General features: G+C 38.8%; 1 protein-coding gene across 2 annotated transcripts in view; it reads right to left on the reverse strand.

The window, feature by feature from the left end:
• Positions 1-1600: 1600 nt before the first annotated feature.
• The window catches only part of NUP37 (nucleoporin 37), a 45242-nt gene continuing 30839 nt past the window's right edge, over positions 1601-16003 (reverse strand). For both annotated transcript variants that reach the window (XM_011220035.3, XM_002915466.4), the window contains exons 7-10: positions 4896-5077; positions 4354-4404; positions 2371-2464; positions 1601-1869 (exon numbers count right to left, since the gene is read on the reverse strand). In XM_011220035.3, the coding sequence (XP_011218337.1) occupies positions 1756-1869; positions 2371-2464; positions 4354-4404; positions 4896-5077 (441 nt within the window). In that variant the 3' untranslated portion in view covers positions 1601-1755. The remainder of the gene's footprint in view (positions 1870-2370; positions 2465-4353; positions 4405-4895; positions 5078-16003) is intronic.

A 16003-nucleotide genomic window follows, 5' to 3' on the forward strand; every position in this document is an offset into this window, starting at 1 on the left:
TTTACTTTGCACATTTTATTCGGGCTCAAAACTAAGGCTATTACCGGTATCATATAAAGTTGGGTTGAGTTTAACTTTTCGAGCTACAGAAAAACATGGGGAATAATCTGGAGCAAATTCTTGTTCTCTCCTCAGAAATCAGTCTTGGGCACAATACTGTCTCATAACTTCCCAATCAGCATTTCTGGGATAATGTCAGATTTTGGACAATTACAAAAAACCAGACACAAATGTGCAAACCAGATTTCAATTTCTTCTTCACTAACATGAGATTTAAAACAGCAACAGGAACATTTCTAGGTCAGTGTCAATATGTAGTCACAAATTACCAAAGAAACAAATTGGGAGTGCATGGGTGTGCAATTTTGTGTTTTGGCATGGGAGAGACATTGAAATATTCATAGTGTACAAGCCAAATCATAAAAATAAAATGGGACTTATGATCCCATCATTTTGAAAGAGTAGGATTTAGTTCTGACATCTTGCAGATTTGTGATATCCTGACTTTTGCTTCAACAATCCTAAATAATATGAGTTTTAGAACATAACTTTTTTTTTTCCTTTCCACAATGTTTATAAGTGAAGCAATCCTCAGAGAAACTTACTTTCAACAGAAGAAAAACCCTCTTAGACATACACAAACATGGAAAAACTAAAACTAACTGGGATACATACACATACACAAAATAAGAACTCACGTTATTTATCAGGAATCAGAAGTTATGACTAATAAAAACTCCCCATTAAACATTGCCTCCTGTGTTAGTCTAATTTAAACGGGTTTACTAAGAACAAAGTTTTCTAAGGAAAAAGAATATCATTACACCATTTAAAGCAACTGAACATAGTAAAGTTTAACAAATGCATCTGCTCACCTACTTGTGCTCTTTCTCTGTCAAATAAATAAATAAATGAATAAAATCTTAAAAAAAAGATTTAAAAATAAAACAAAAACAAAAAACCCCAAAAGAAACTGGCATATAGTATAAAGGGTTGAGTAAATCAGTCACATTTTTAAGAAACTGAAAATCATTCTTTTTTTTTAAAAAGATTTTATTTATTTGTCAGAGAAAGCGAGAGCTCAAGCAGGGGGAGCAGCAGGCAGAAGGAGAAGCAGGCTCCCTGCTGAGCACAGAGTCCCATGTGGGACTCAAACCCAGGACCCTAGGACCATGACCTGAGCCAAGGGCAGATGATTAACCGACTGAGCCACCCAGGAGTGCCTGAAAATCATTCTCTATATTAAATTGAATAATCTTTTATAATTACTGAGGAAGTTGTAAGACACTTGCTAACAAAAATGGATACACCCACACATACACATTGAACCATTTCCAGAGTAACACTGAAAGGAAAGACCTTTTCTTCCTTTTGTAAATGTTTGTGCCTCTGAGAATTAGGAAAACAGCAATGTATTTAAAGTATAGAGGACAGGATATACTTTGGATAATCCTGTGATAAAGTGACAAATATATATGTTTCCCTAGTCATCTCTTTTCTAGAGCTGCTAAGTCAAATATAGTCTTAAAAGATGATTTAAAAAAATATATGTATGTGTTATGTATGTATATATACACACATACAGAACAGAGCAGGAAAATGATTTTTCAAACCATTAACATTTTATTTAACAGAAGCAACAATAGGGACATTTCTAGAGGATCCTTCTGTATTTATATAAAAATAAGGAATTCTCCAAAATATGTATTAAAAATACAAAGTTCACAGATCTAAGGTACACACAGAAAATTTGTTTTACATTTCAGTTACCCAAAACAACAGCTTGTGGTCTCCTCCAATTGCACACAGTGGGAGAGTTCTATGCCAGGAAAGGCCAGATCCGACAGCTACAGAACCAATGAGGACAGGCTACAAAATATGTGAAGAATTAAAGAAACTTAATAAATCACCAAAGTTATTAAGTAAAAACTACCCTTAAAAAATAAGAAATGCATTGATAAATTGTCTTCGGTTAACAAAGAGGAAATAGAATTAAAAATATGCTCCCTCACAGGGGAAATACACATTGTTTGCAGCTGGCTAGAATGAAGGATACAAATAATCTAGGAATAACTGGTTTAGCTTGGACTCAAACATTTTGTAGTCTAAACCAAGCAAGCGAGTAAAATTATTATATTTAAATGAAGAAGTAAATAAAAAAGAAATAAAATGCTTCTTACATGAATACTGGCAAAAAGGTCTGTTACCGCTAGTGATTTAAACACCAAAAAATGCTTTCTCTTTCCAATTTAAGCAGATAAGACCTTCACAAATGTCTTTAGTTACACATTACAAATTTGGGGGCTAGGAGTAGAAAAGTAGAAAACACAAATTTAAAAACACATATGCCACAAAACAACTCCAAATTACCTGAGGGTGTCCTAAATGATGAATTTGAAACTGGCTTGCAATTTTGCCAGGATAACCAGTGGTTGCAAACAAGTTCTCATTAATTGTGGACCACCTAAGAAAAGACAAAAATACCCATGGTATCCTAGAGATAACTATGAATTTTTCTAAAACGATTTATTTCTTTTTGCACAAAACCAATAATTTTGTAAGTCTAAATTTGTTAATACAACTTTACAGTTGGACTGGAAATTTCGGGGAAGTTAGCTATAAATATTTTCTCATTTTGTGAATATTAAATGCTTACCATGTGCCATTTACTAATTCCAAAGTTACACAAAGTTAGCAGTTCCTTTCTTATAACCAAAGGTCCAACAGTGTGGTGGGGGATATAAACAAGGCATCAGACAAATATAAAATATTTCCAGGTGCAATACATTAAAAAAATTCATGTTCTTATTGACATTTGTTAGAAAATTAGTGATAAATTCATGCATTTAAATACCTAGAGTATTTAGATATTTGAATATTTAAGTTTCAAGATATCCTAGACATTGAAATACAGTGAGTTAATGAGTCAAAAAGTGTTAATATAGCTCCAGCGACATGCCTAGCACTATAATAGTTATTGTGCAGTGGGGAAGATACATGAAAAAAGAAAGGATTCGTTGACAAAAAAAAGAGGAAAGAGAGAGAAAAGGCTAAAGTCTAGTTAATATTTTTATATAGGCAGACATTATTAGTTGCTGTCCAATAGCCTTTCTGCCCTTTTTCCATGCTAACTGAACCCCAACTACATTCTGACAGTGTGACCACAAGGGATGACAGGCAATGACAGCAATCCCTAATAAAAGAGGAGTGCTCCTTCTCCTCTTACTCTAGACAAGCTTGTATGAGGCTATGATGTCTGGAACTCTGGTAGTTATCTTGTGACTGTGAAGCAACAAGCCCAAAGCCCTGAGACTGTGGATGGCAGAGGGAAAGGGCTGAACTCCCGCTGGCACTGCTGAGTTACTGAGACTGCCTCCTCTTTCAGAGGCCATAACGTCTCTGGGATGTGCTCACATTTCTGAAATCAGAATGCGTCTTACAATCTATGGCAGCTTACATTTTGCTGAATGTATTTTTTCTAAGGTGTACTAAAAATGGTGGTGTCCCCAAGTCCTGTAATTTTATTGGGGGTATTTTAGATTTCATGAATTACAGCATGTAAGAAATGTACTACTTGTTTTAGTCTTGGTTAGTAAGTTTTCATGTTACTGGAAGCTAAAAGCACCCTAATGACTACATTATACGATGGAATATTATGCAAAAGTCAATGAGAAAGAACAAGGTAGACATGTATATTAACTTGTTAAAAACAATTTATTTTTATAAACAATTTTATTTATTTATTTGACGGAGTGAGAGAGTACAAACGGGGAACAGTAGAGGAAGACGGAAAAACAGGCTACCCGCTGAGCAGGGAGCCCGATGCGGGACTTGATCCCAGGACCCTGGGATCATGACCTGAGCCGAAGGCAGACTTTGCCATCTGAGCCACCAGGGCGCCCCAACATGTATGTTAATTTAAGAAGAAAAAAAGTCACAGATACATAATATAGTATGTTCTCATTTAAAGCACTACAATGAAGTTTATATGCATAAACATGGCCCACCTACATTTTACATCTTTATCAGAACAAAATATAAGGAAGCATATACTCCAAATTGTTGGAGTGGTATTAATGGAATGGCATTGTGTTTTGTATTTTATAAAACTTTTCAAAGAAAATACTAGAAAACAAATCACTCCCTCGCCCAGACCAAAAGACAAAAGCAAAGACTTAGTTAGGAAAGCAAAATAACCATTTATAAAGCAATCAGAAAACAAACCCCAAAACACCTCCAACACCTCAGTGCAAAGGAGAGGACTGGGAAAGTATTCGAGATGGTGGCATAGCATGTGACGAAGTAACCAAATTAAAAAAATTAAATATAACTCCAACAAAAATGGTACATTACCTGAATAAGCAGGCTTGATCCATGTGGACAGGTCTCTTATCTTGAGGATAACTAAAAGGTAACATTTTGTATTTTATGAATTTCTGTGCTGGTCTCAAGTAGAGGAACTTAAATTAAGGTTTAAATGGTATTTTTTCCTTAAAGAATGCAATGCCCAATGTACTCAAACTGTGACAAAATTCCAAATAAGCACTGGATTAACACAGATGAAATATGATAGAGACATAGACATGATTTAGAACTGTTACAGAACACCATCATTCAACAATGTTTTTCTTTTTTTTTTTTTTAACGTAAATAAATATTGCTCAGATCAAAGATTTTTTCCTTTGCATTGTTCTTCCTGGGTTACTCTCAAAGTAAATCTGAAAAGCGTGGGCATCTATCTCTGTTATGTAAAAACCCATAGCTCTGGTCCTTTTGCAAGAGAGACTTGTTTCTGCTCTACAGTGAGGCTCAGGTATACAAGAATGGCTCTGTGGATCATTTAGCAATAGTGACTGACTTTCTAGTTTTGCAACAGATAGTTGCTAAGAAAGTACCTGGATCGAGTAATATCCCAAATTAACCAATCATTTCCTGCAACAGCTCCAACTTTGAAGGTATTTTTTAAGCACCAGTGTGCTGACATTAATGGCATCTGTTCTGATTCAAGAGATAAAATAGCCTGTTGAGTCAAGAGATCGTAAAACCGGATTGTTCCATTCTTCTCTGCAACCATCAGCTGTAAGACAGAAAAAAAAAATTCACCTAATTCACTAGCCAAATCTGAGGCAGAAATTCAGTATTATATATAATAGGTAACATTTGCATATATTACAAATGGGACATCAAATGCAAATGAAATAGGAGAAGCCTATGTAAAAATCTCTGTCAAATATTAAAAAACTTACAGAAAACTGGTGAAAGAAAGACTCAGGAAAGTTGAGTATAATTTTAAATGATGTACAGTTACTAGGAAAAAATAGGTCTAAAGAATCATTCTAGGAAAAGTTACAGCTTTAAGTTATGTTGTCTAGAAAGGACAGCTAAGTGTGCATTTCTCAACAGAACTATATTACATGTCACACATCCTTATGTGATGTGAGACTGTTTCCAGAATGGAAGGCAGCATGGCATAAGGAGCACAGACCGGCCTGGGGAACAAGGCTGCTTCCTCCACTTAAAAGCTAAATGACTGGTCAAATTTGAAGTCTTTGATTGGCAGCTTTCTCCTTTCTAAAATGTATATATGAGGATAAGAATAGCTACAGCATTGTTGTTTGATTAAATAAGTATTATGGCGGNGGGGGGGGGGGGGGGGTGCCTGGCTGGCTCAGTTGGTAGAGCATGCGACTCTTGATCTCAGGGTTGTGAGTTTGAGCCCCATATGTTGGGTGTAGAGATCACTTAGAAAAAATAAAATCTTTAAAATGGAATACATGTAAAGCATCCAGTACTATGCTTGTCAGAAAGTAGCCACTCACTCAATAAATACTAGTTACTCTTACTTCAATATTTCCTTTATTCTAAAATACTACTGATTTAAGATGTTGAATAATGAGCTTGCTTGCTTTCTTTCCCTGATCCCTCTCTTCTTCCTTCCCTTTCTAAGAAATATTTTATCAGTGCAAAATAATTATAAGATTTCAAAATAGTAACATGTGAAAAAATTTATTTCTTAGACTCAAAGAAGCAAAACATTAGGATACCCATTTTGGGAGTTAAGGTAAAGAGGTTGCTATGAATAGATAAGTAGTTGTCGCCCAAATAAAATGATTTAAAAACTCTCTATATTTTCTGTAAAGTTCCTTCTTTTACAAAATGTTCTTGTAATTCTGATTATATTATGGTGAAAACATTCCTGAAGGTGTGAAGTACCAGCAGTAGCCTGGAAGAACAAGAGACTTAGTGTCAATAATTCCGGGTTCTACTAATCTGTTGAGTGACCTGGAGTTTGCTTTTTTCCTATCTGTGAAATGAGGGATAATTACATTAGACTCAAAATGTTACCATATGGCTATAATGTGATATTGTACATAACAGTATTTTCCTAAACCCATAAAACACCATAAAAATATATACTTTCTAATAAGACAGATCATGTCTGGCTTAAGACTACTGGCAGTCATTCTAGTATTCATCATGTAAGGGACCTTTCTTTACCTAGCATCTACCTCCACCTTCCCCCACTGCCCCCCCCACAGAACTGAGTCTTATTATTCATGGTAGTTAGAGTCTATTAAGTTGCTGTAAATGAGGAATTAGCGAATACTGAACACTGATCCTAGAAGAAATAAAGGGTTGGGCTCTTGTGAGACTCTGGGCATAACATTTTTTGTAAAGTGACCAATACATAATCTGGTCTTATGTACGCTTAAAGATACCGTATTTCGGGGAGCCTGGGTGGCACAGAGGTTAAGCGTCTGCCTTTGGCTCAGGGCGTGATCCCAGCGTTATGGGATCGAGCCCCACGTCAGGCTCCTCCGCTATGAGCCTGCTTCTTCCTCTCCCACTCCCCCTGCTTGTGTTCCCTCTCTCGCTGGCTGTCTATCTCTGTCAAATAAATAAATAAAATCTTTAAAAAAAAATAAAAAAAAATTAAGATACCGTATTTCATATATATTGATTCATTAACATAGATAGAACTCACAGCCGGGGTGCCCAGGTGGTTCAGTCGGTTAAGCTCCCGACTCTTGGTTCTGGCTCAGGTCTGATCTCAGGTTCTTGAGATCAAGCCCCACATCAGGCTATGCACTCAGTGCGGACTCTGCTTGAGTTCCTCTTTTTCTCCCTCTGCCCCTCCCTGCCCCCTCTAAAATAAAATAAACAAATCTTAAAAAAACAAAACAAAACAAGAAAACAAACCTCACAGCCAACAGCACTATAGCTCATGCCTGAATAAAGCTTATCTAACACCATATTATTTTCTCCATAAAGCACGTCACAGCCTTCTGGCACTTAGGAACCCTAGACTGCACTTTAGCACTTATACTGTATGCTTAGGGGGTCCATTTTACATGGTGAAATCACCAACAAAAAGTACAAAAATGTGGCACTAAATAGACCACAAATAGGACACTTGTTTAGAGCATGAGAGCTAAAACAAGAAGGCAGAGCGCTGGCCTCATTCAGCCTTAGCTGGAAATGTGCACATTAGCCAACTTGAATTTCTTGTTGCTCTGAGCATGTCTGCGACTGTGAAATGCCATGGGTACTGATTTTGGGTTATAAATAAATTTCAGTGAGTAGACAAACTTGCAGATATAGAATCTGTGAATAATGAAGATCAACTATGTACACATGTTGATGCAAAATACTATGCTAATTTCAACAGAAGTCAAAAGTAAAAGATGATCCTTGATATCAAGAAATTTCCTATCTAGAGAATAGAATTATGAAAAACTGACCACAGAATATAAGTAGAATAAGTCTCTTACACCCAATTATGGGATTCTTAATAGAAAAGGTAGAATTTAAAACCTTTCTCTAATAGGCAGAATGTTAAAATAATTCTGATTCTACTAACAATAACATCAGGTCAACGACATATATAACAAAAACAAATGCAACACTGAGCTTTATATGCCCTGCCTTACTGAATCCTCATAAAGACTTTATCAAAAAATTACTATCATTAATCCCATTTTTCAGAAAAGGAGACTGAGGCACAGAGTGACAAAAGTAACTTGTTGAGGTCTCACTGGTAGCTTGTGGCAGAGCCTGCATCTGCACTCGGGTCTTGGACCCAGGTCTGTCTGACTACAGAGCACATGTATTTCTTACTACAAGCTAGACTGGGAAGACCGGTGAATGGTCTGGTGTGCTAATATATAGTTGAGGGTGGGGAAGCAGTGGAAACGGGAGGAGACCAAGGAAGCCTCACTAGGAACTAATAAAAATATTTGAGATTTTAAGCCTGACTCAAAAAATCTTCAGGATTTCAGGTATAAATTATGGACCGCAGACAGGCAAAGTCCACCTGGGTCCTAGGTCCTAAATTAGGAGAGGCAATAAAGCAGGTGGGTTTAAAATGGAGCCTTTGTTAGCCAGACAGCTTGGGTGGGTCCTAGGTCAGCTGTATGATTTTGAGCGAATGATCTCTCTGTGCATTAAGTCCTCAACAGTAAAAGTGTAGCTAATAACAGTACATATTTCATAGTATGGTATGAGTTAATACATGTAAAGCACTTAGAGCGGTCTTAGCACAGAACAGGCACTCAAAAAAACATTCACTATTATTATAGGTTAAAGTCAGACTGAAAACTCAGTTCTCAGTTATTTATCTTTTTAAAACTGTGCTCAATTGTGATGATAGATTTTATTTTTTTTTGGTTGAAAGCGGATAGAGTAAAGAAGTTAAATAATTTTGGGAACTAATGGAGCTAAAAAGTTTACAGGGGAATTTTTCCTTTAGGACTTCTCAGAACCATAAACAGAATATGCACTGAATTTTCAGAGGGGATGTATCTTTTGTAGCACAGAACACTAGTACTTGAACCAGAGGAAGGTCAAATCTGTTACTGTGTGGCCTTGGGCAAATTACTTATTAAACTTTTGGTGCTTCAGTTTTCTTATCTATAAAATGGATAGAAAAATGTTACCAACCACAGAGTGTTTTGTGAGAGTTACATGAGAGAAAGCATGTAAAATACTCTCAGCAAAGTTCCTGGCTCAGAAAGCATTCAACAAGTGTCGGTTGTTACACCTCATTTGATTTAGCAGCAATCTTCTCTCTTAGTCAGAGACTCAGATGTCCTCAGTCCCAATTCTCTGATTCCATGACATCCTAAACTTTTTTTTTTANGTTTTTTTTAAATGATTTTTTATTATATTATGTTAGTCACCATACAGTACATCCCCGGATTCCGATGTAAAGTTCGATGCTCCATTAGTTGCGTATAACACCTAGTGTACCATGCAATACGTGCCCTCCTTACCACCCAACACCAGTCTATCCCATCCCCCACCGCCCTCCCCTCTGAAGTCCTCAGTTTGTTTCTCATAGTCCATAGTCTCTCATGTTTCATTCCCACTTCTCATTACCCCCCTTTCTTTATCCCTTTCTTCCCCTACCGATCATCCTAGTTCTTATGTTCCATAGATGAGAGAAATCATATGATAATTGTCTTTCTCTGCTTGACTTATTTCACTTAGCATTATCTCCTCCAGTGCCGTCCATGTTGCAGCAAATGTTGAGAATTCGTTCTTTCTGATAGCTGAGTAATATTCCATTGTATATATGGACCACAGCTTCTTAATCCAGTCATCTGTTGAAGGGCATCTCGGCTCCTTCCATGATTTGGCTATTGTGGACAATGCAGCTATGAACATTGGGGTGCATATGGCCCTTCTCTTTACTACGTCTGTATCTTTGGGGTAAACACCCAGTAGTGCAATGGCTGGGTCATAGGGTAGTTCAATTTTTAACTTTTTAAGGGACCTCCACACTGTTTTCCAGAGTGGCTGTACCAACTTGCATTCCCACCAACAATGTAGGAGGGATCCCCTTTCTCCACATCCTCTCCAACAATTGTTGTTTCTTGCCTTGTCTATCTTTGCCATTCTAACTGGCGTAAGGTGGTATCTCAGTGTGGTTTTGATTTGAATTTCCCTGATGGCTAATGATTTTGAACATTTTTTCATGTGTCTGTTAGCCATTTGTATGTCTTCATTGGAAAAGTGTCTGTTCATATCTTCTGCCCATTTTATGATTTGTTTATTTGTTTCTCGTGTATTGAGTTTGAGAAGTTCTTTGTAGATCTTGGATACCAGTCCTTTATCTGTGGTGTCCTTTGCAAATATATTCTCCCATTCCGTGGGCTGTCTCTTAGTTTTTTTGACTGTTTCCTTGGCTGTGCAGAAGCTCTTTATCCTGATAAAGTCCCATAAGTTCATTTTATCTTTTATTTCTCTTGCCTTTGGAGATGTGTCGTGAAAAAGGTTGCTCTGGCCGATGTCATAGAAGTTGTTGCCTATGTTCTCCTCTAGAATTTTGATGGATTCCTGTCTCACATTGAGGTCTTTCATCCATTTGGAGTTTATTTTTGTGTATGGTGTGAGAGAGTGGTCAAGTTTCATTCTTTTGCATGTAGCTGTCCAATTTTCCCAGCACCATTTATTGAAGAGACTGTCTTTTTTCCACCGGATGTTTTTTCCTGCTTTATCAAAGATTAGTTGCCCAAAGAGCCGAGGGTCCATTTCTGGGTTCTCTATTCTGTTCCATTGGTCGATGTGTCTGTTTTTGTGCCAGTACCATGCTGTCTTTGTGATCACAGCTTTGTAGTACAGCTCGAAATCCGGCATTGTGATGCCCCCAGCTTTGTTTTTCCTTTTCAACAGTTCCTTGGAGATTCGGGGCCTTTTCTGGTTCCATACAAATTTAAGGACTATTTGTTCCAGTTCTTTGAAAAATGTCCTCGGTATTTTGATCGGGATAGCATTGAAAGTGTAGATTGCTCTGGGTAGTATGGACATTTTAACTATGTTAATTCTTCCAATCCATGAGCATGGAATATTTTTCCATCTTTTTATGTCTTCCTCAATATCTTTCAAAAGTGATCTATAGTTTCTAGCATATAGGTCCTTTACGTCTCTGGTTAAGTTAATTCCAAGGTAACGCATGGTTTTTGGTGTTATTGTAAATGGGATGGATTCCCTAATTTCTCTTTCTTCAGTCTCGTTATTCGTGTATAGAAATGCAACTGATTTCTGGGCATTGATTTTGTATCCTGCCACCTTACTGAATTGTTCTATAACTTCTAATAGTTTGGGAGTGGATTCCTTTGGGTTTTCCATATAGAGTATCATGTCATCTGCAAAGAGAGACAGTTTGACTTCTTCTTTGCCGATTTGGATACCTTTGATCCCTTTTTGTCTTCTGATTGCTGTTGCAAGGACTTCTAGTACTATGTTGAATAATAGTGGCGAGAGTGGGCATCCTTGTCGTGTTCCTGATCTTAAGGGAAAGGCTTCCAGCTTTTCCCCATTGAGAATAATGCTTGCAGTAGGCTTTTCATAGATGGCTTTTATGAGATTGAGAAATGTACCCTCTATTCCTACACTCTGAAGGGTTTTAATCAGGAAAGGATGCTGTATTTTGTCAAATGCTTTTTCTGCATCAATTGAGAGGATCATATGGTTCTTGAGTCTTTTCTTGTTGATATGATGTATCACATTGATTGATTTGCGAGTGTTGAACCATGCTTGCATCCCAGGTATGAATCCCACTTGGTCATGATGGATAATCCTTTTAATGTACTGTTGGATTCTATTAGCAAGGATCTTGTTGAGGATTTTGGCATCCATATTCATTAGAGAAATCGGTCTGTAATTCTCCTTTTTGAGGGGGTCTTTGCCTGGTTTGGGGATCAAGGTAATATTAGCCTCATAGAATGAGTTTGGTAGCTTTCCTTCTGTTTCTATTTTTTGAAATAGCTTTAGGAGAATAGGTATTATTTCTTCTTTGAATGTTTGGTAGAATTCCCCAGGAAAACCGTCTGGGCCTGGAGTTTTATTATTTGGAAGGTTGTTTATCACTGACTCAATTTCTTCATAGTTAATTGGCCTATTTAAGAAATCTATTTCTTCCTGTTTCAGTCTTGGTAGTTTATAGGTTTCCAGGAAGGCCTCCATCTCTTCCAGATTGTTTAGTTTTTTGGCATATAGCTGTTGATAAAAGTTTCTAATAATCCTTGCAATTTCAATGGTGCTGGTCGTGACCTCTCCCTTTTCAGTCATAATTTTAATAATCTCAGTCCTTTCTCTTTGTTTTTGGACAAGTTTTGCCAGTGGTCTATCAATTTTATGGATTCTCTCAAAGAACCAGCTTCTAGTCCTGTTGATCTGCTCTACTGTGGTTCTGGTCTCTAATTCATTGATTTCTGCTCTAATCTTGGTCAACTCCTTCCTTGTCAGTGGGTTAGGCCTGTCCCTCTGTTGCTGTTCCAGTTTCTTGAGGTGAGAATATAGAAACTGCATTTTAGATTTTTCTATTCTTTTGAGTGAGGCTTGGATGGCTATGTATTTCCCCCTTAGGACTGCCTTTGCAGTATCCCATAGGTTTTGGACCGTTGTGTATTCATTCTCGTTGGTCTCCATAAATTGTTTAATTTGTTTTTTGATTTCCTGGTTTATCGAGTCATTCTTGAGCAGGATGGTTCTTAGCCTCCAAGTGTTTGAGTTTCTTCCAGGTTTTTCCTTGTGGTTGAGTTCCAATTTCAGAGCGTTGTGGTCTGAGAATATGCAGGGGATAATTTCAATCTTTTGGTATTGGCTGAGACCTGTTTTGTGTCCCAGAGCATGATCTATTCTTGAGAATGTTCCATGGGCATTTGAATAGAATGAGTATTCTTTGGTTCTGGGGTGTAGTGTTCTATATATATCTATGAGGTCCAACTCGTCGAGTATGGCATTCAAAGCCTTTGATTCTTTGCTTAGTTTTTGCCAGGGTGTTCTGTCTATTTCTGATAGTGGGGTGTTGAGGTCCCCTACTATTACTGTGTTCTTATCTATATGTCTCTTTATTTTGGTTAAGAGTTGGCTTGTGTATCTTGCTGCTCCCCTGTTGGGGGCATATATATTAATAATTGTCATATCCACTTGTTGAATACTTCCTTTAAGAATAATATAGTGCCCTTCTGTATCTCTCTCTATGGCCTCTAGTTTAAAATCCAGTCTATCTGATATGNCTCAGGAAACCCTGTTTGGGTAGAGTCTCCGTGTCCCCTGTGAGGGGGGATGGGGATGGGCACCCTGTGAGCGGGTATTTCCAGGCTTTTGTTCTCTGGCAGCTTTCCCTGGCGGTCTGCTGTGCCTCTTCTGCGAGTCAGAGCAGCAGTGGCCGTATCCCAGCCTCTGTCTCAGAGCTGAGAGATCGTAGTTCACTCTCCACTGATGTTCTGGCCACTTTAACTCTGTTTCAATTGGTGCTGCTAAAAACCCTGCAGCGACCCGGGATGTGCTCCCCATAGCCTGTGTCCCAGCCCTCACTTCCAGGGCCAGTAAGTCTCTGTCCTTTGTGCTTCTAACACTGCCCGCTGCCCCTGGTTCCCACGTGCGCTCCCGAGCTCCCGAGCTCCCTGTTTCAGTATGGTTCGCCTGTGCTCTGGAGCACCAGTTTTCAGTTTGGACACGGGCGTTCCCAGGCTCACTGTCTCAGTCCGCTGTCTTGCGGGTGCTGGTCTGAGAGTCCAGCCTGCTCCCCAGCACAAGGGGCTACTGCTTCCCAGCGCCTGAGCGCAGAGGCTCCCTCCCCCTTCCCTTTATCTTCCTATATCTGTGCTTGGATTCACAGCTCCCCACTTCGTACCTCAATACTCAGCACTGGAGATGTTCATTTGTAGAGATCCAGATGTATCTTCCTGCGTCTCAGGCTGATTCTGTGGGTTTTCAGAATGGTCTGGTAGATATCCAGCTCGACTGGGACCAGCTGAGAAAGGGTCGCCTACTCCTCCTCCATCTTTTCTCCTCCTTGCAGAAAGTGGTTGCCTTTCTGTTCATAGAGTTTCTGCTACTCTTTTCTTCATTCTCCAGTTGCATTCATAGGTATTCGGAATGGTTTGGTAGCTCTCTCGCTGAATTCCTGGGACCAGACGAACTTTAGGTCTCCTGCTCCTCCGCCATCTTGGAACACCGAGCTGGAGCTCAACTCCTGTTTTAAACTGGGTTCCTTGCAGAAAGTGGTGGCTATTCTGTTCTTAGAGTTGCTGCTATTCTTTTCTTCATTCTCCAGTTGAGTTTGTAGGTGTTCAGAATGGTCTGATAGCTATCTAGCTGCATTCCTGGGACCAGACGAAATTTAAGTCTCCTGCTCCTCTGCCATCTTGGACTCCTCCCTAAACTTTTGGTTCTGTTATTACTATCTGGTAAAATCCCAGCTCCAATTGTGGTTAATTGGATTTAAGATCTTAATTTCTTGAGATCTTTTGACTGTTTTATCTTTTATTAACTATTAAGTGCTAGCATTTTCTTTGTGCTTTCCAGATTATGTGCTCTTCTGCATAGTTCACACTTCATGATTTTCATAAGAATTCTATTAAGTCGGGAAATCACAGACCCATCTCTCTCTTCTCTGGCTGCCTCATTTTCATCCAGGCTAAGCAAAACGGAACAAAAATTCTGGGCTTGACTGGATATGTCAAGAAGACAGAAAACTGCTTGATTGATTTAGTAGTAATAAGTGTCAATAATGATAAGCAGCTAAAATTGACTGAGTGCTTATAATATGCCAGGTTCTTTTTTAAGGACTTTTAAGAGTTCACTCCCTTAGTCTTCATGAGTTTCCATTTTACAAGAGGAGGAAGTAAAGGCAGTGACTGAGAGAGCTTTTGTAACTTGCCTGGTATTACACAGCTAGTAAGTGTTGGAACTGGGATTTGACTCCAGGCAGTTATCTCAAGAGGTCATACTCTTTTTTTTTTTTTTTTAAGATTTTTTTATTTATTTATGTGACAGAGAGACAGCCAGCTAGAGAGGGAACACAGCAGTAGGAGTGGGAGAGGAAGAAGCAGGCTCCCAGCGGAGGAGCCTGATGTGGGACTTGATCCCGGAACGCCGGGATCACGCCCCGAGCCGAAGGCAGACACTTAACGACTGCGCTACCCAGGCGCCCCAAGAGGTCATACTCTTAATCACTTCTGTGTCACCTTTCTGAATTATTAGGTTTTTGAGTTTAGGGATGACATGATGAAACTGGTATTTTAAGATTAAACTAAAGTAGGAAAGAAAAATCAGAGTGGAGAGCCAAAACTTTTGAAACAGCTAAGCCTCGGCAAGAGTTACTGGTGGGAACAGAAAGGTGAAGAATGCACCTTAACGACAGAGGAATGTGTTCTAGTAATGTGTTCCTAGGGAAGGAAAAATTAAAAACCTGGAAAAGTTTGCATATATGGAGGGAAGACATCAAAAGTGATTTCAGGATTTTGAGTGTATGTGATCTACAGTAGGGACTTTCAAACATTCTGAAGTAATGGAAACAATAAAAAAAGGAGGTGGGGTGGGATGGGGTTTTAATGATATACAGAAGACAGAAATTAAAGCATATGGAGGAGAGGGATCTGAATCACAAGCACTGAGATACAAGTTTTGGGATAGAATTTGTAAGAAAAGTTCTCATTTCTCATCTAGGTCACAGATTTTTAAAAAGTAGCCTATTTGGGGCATCTGGGTGGCTCAGTCGGTTAAGTGTCCAACTCTTGATTTCAGCTCAGGTCATGATCTCGGGGTTGGGAGATTGAGTCCCGTGTCAGGCTCCATGCTGGGCATGGGGCTGCTTAAGACTCTCTCTCTCTGGGGTGCACGGGTGGCTCAGTAAGTTAAGTGTCTGCCTTCGGCTCAGGTCATGATGCTGGAGTCCCGGGATCAAGGCCCGGACTGGTCTCCCTGCTCAGTGGGGAGTCTGCTTCTCCCTTTGCCCCTCACCCCACTTGTATTTTCTCTCTCTCTCTCTGTCTCTCTCTCTCAAATAAATAAAATCTAAAAAAAACCCCAACAAAACAAAACACCTCTCTTCCTCTCCTGAGCCCCACCCATTTGCTCTCTCTAGGAAAAAAAAAAAGGTAGCCTACTGTATTTTACATGGTGATATTAACATTTAGGTAGAATTTTTATTATACTTCACGTAGACTCACTGCTACAGTGGAGAAATCTTGCAAAAAATAATAATATACGA

The sequence above is a fragment of the Ailuropoda melanoleuca genome, chromosome 15 (assembly GCF_002007445.2).
Source record: "Ailuropoda melanoleuca isolate Jingjing chromosome 15, ASM200744v2, whole genome shotgun sequence".
NCBI classification, from domain to species: domain Eukaryota; kingdom Metazoa; phylum Chordata; class Mammalia; order Carnivora; family Ursidae; genus Ailuropoda; species Ailuropoda melanoleuca.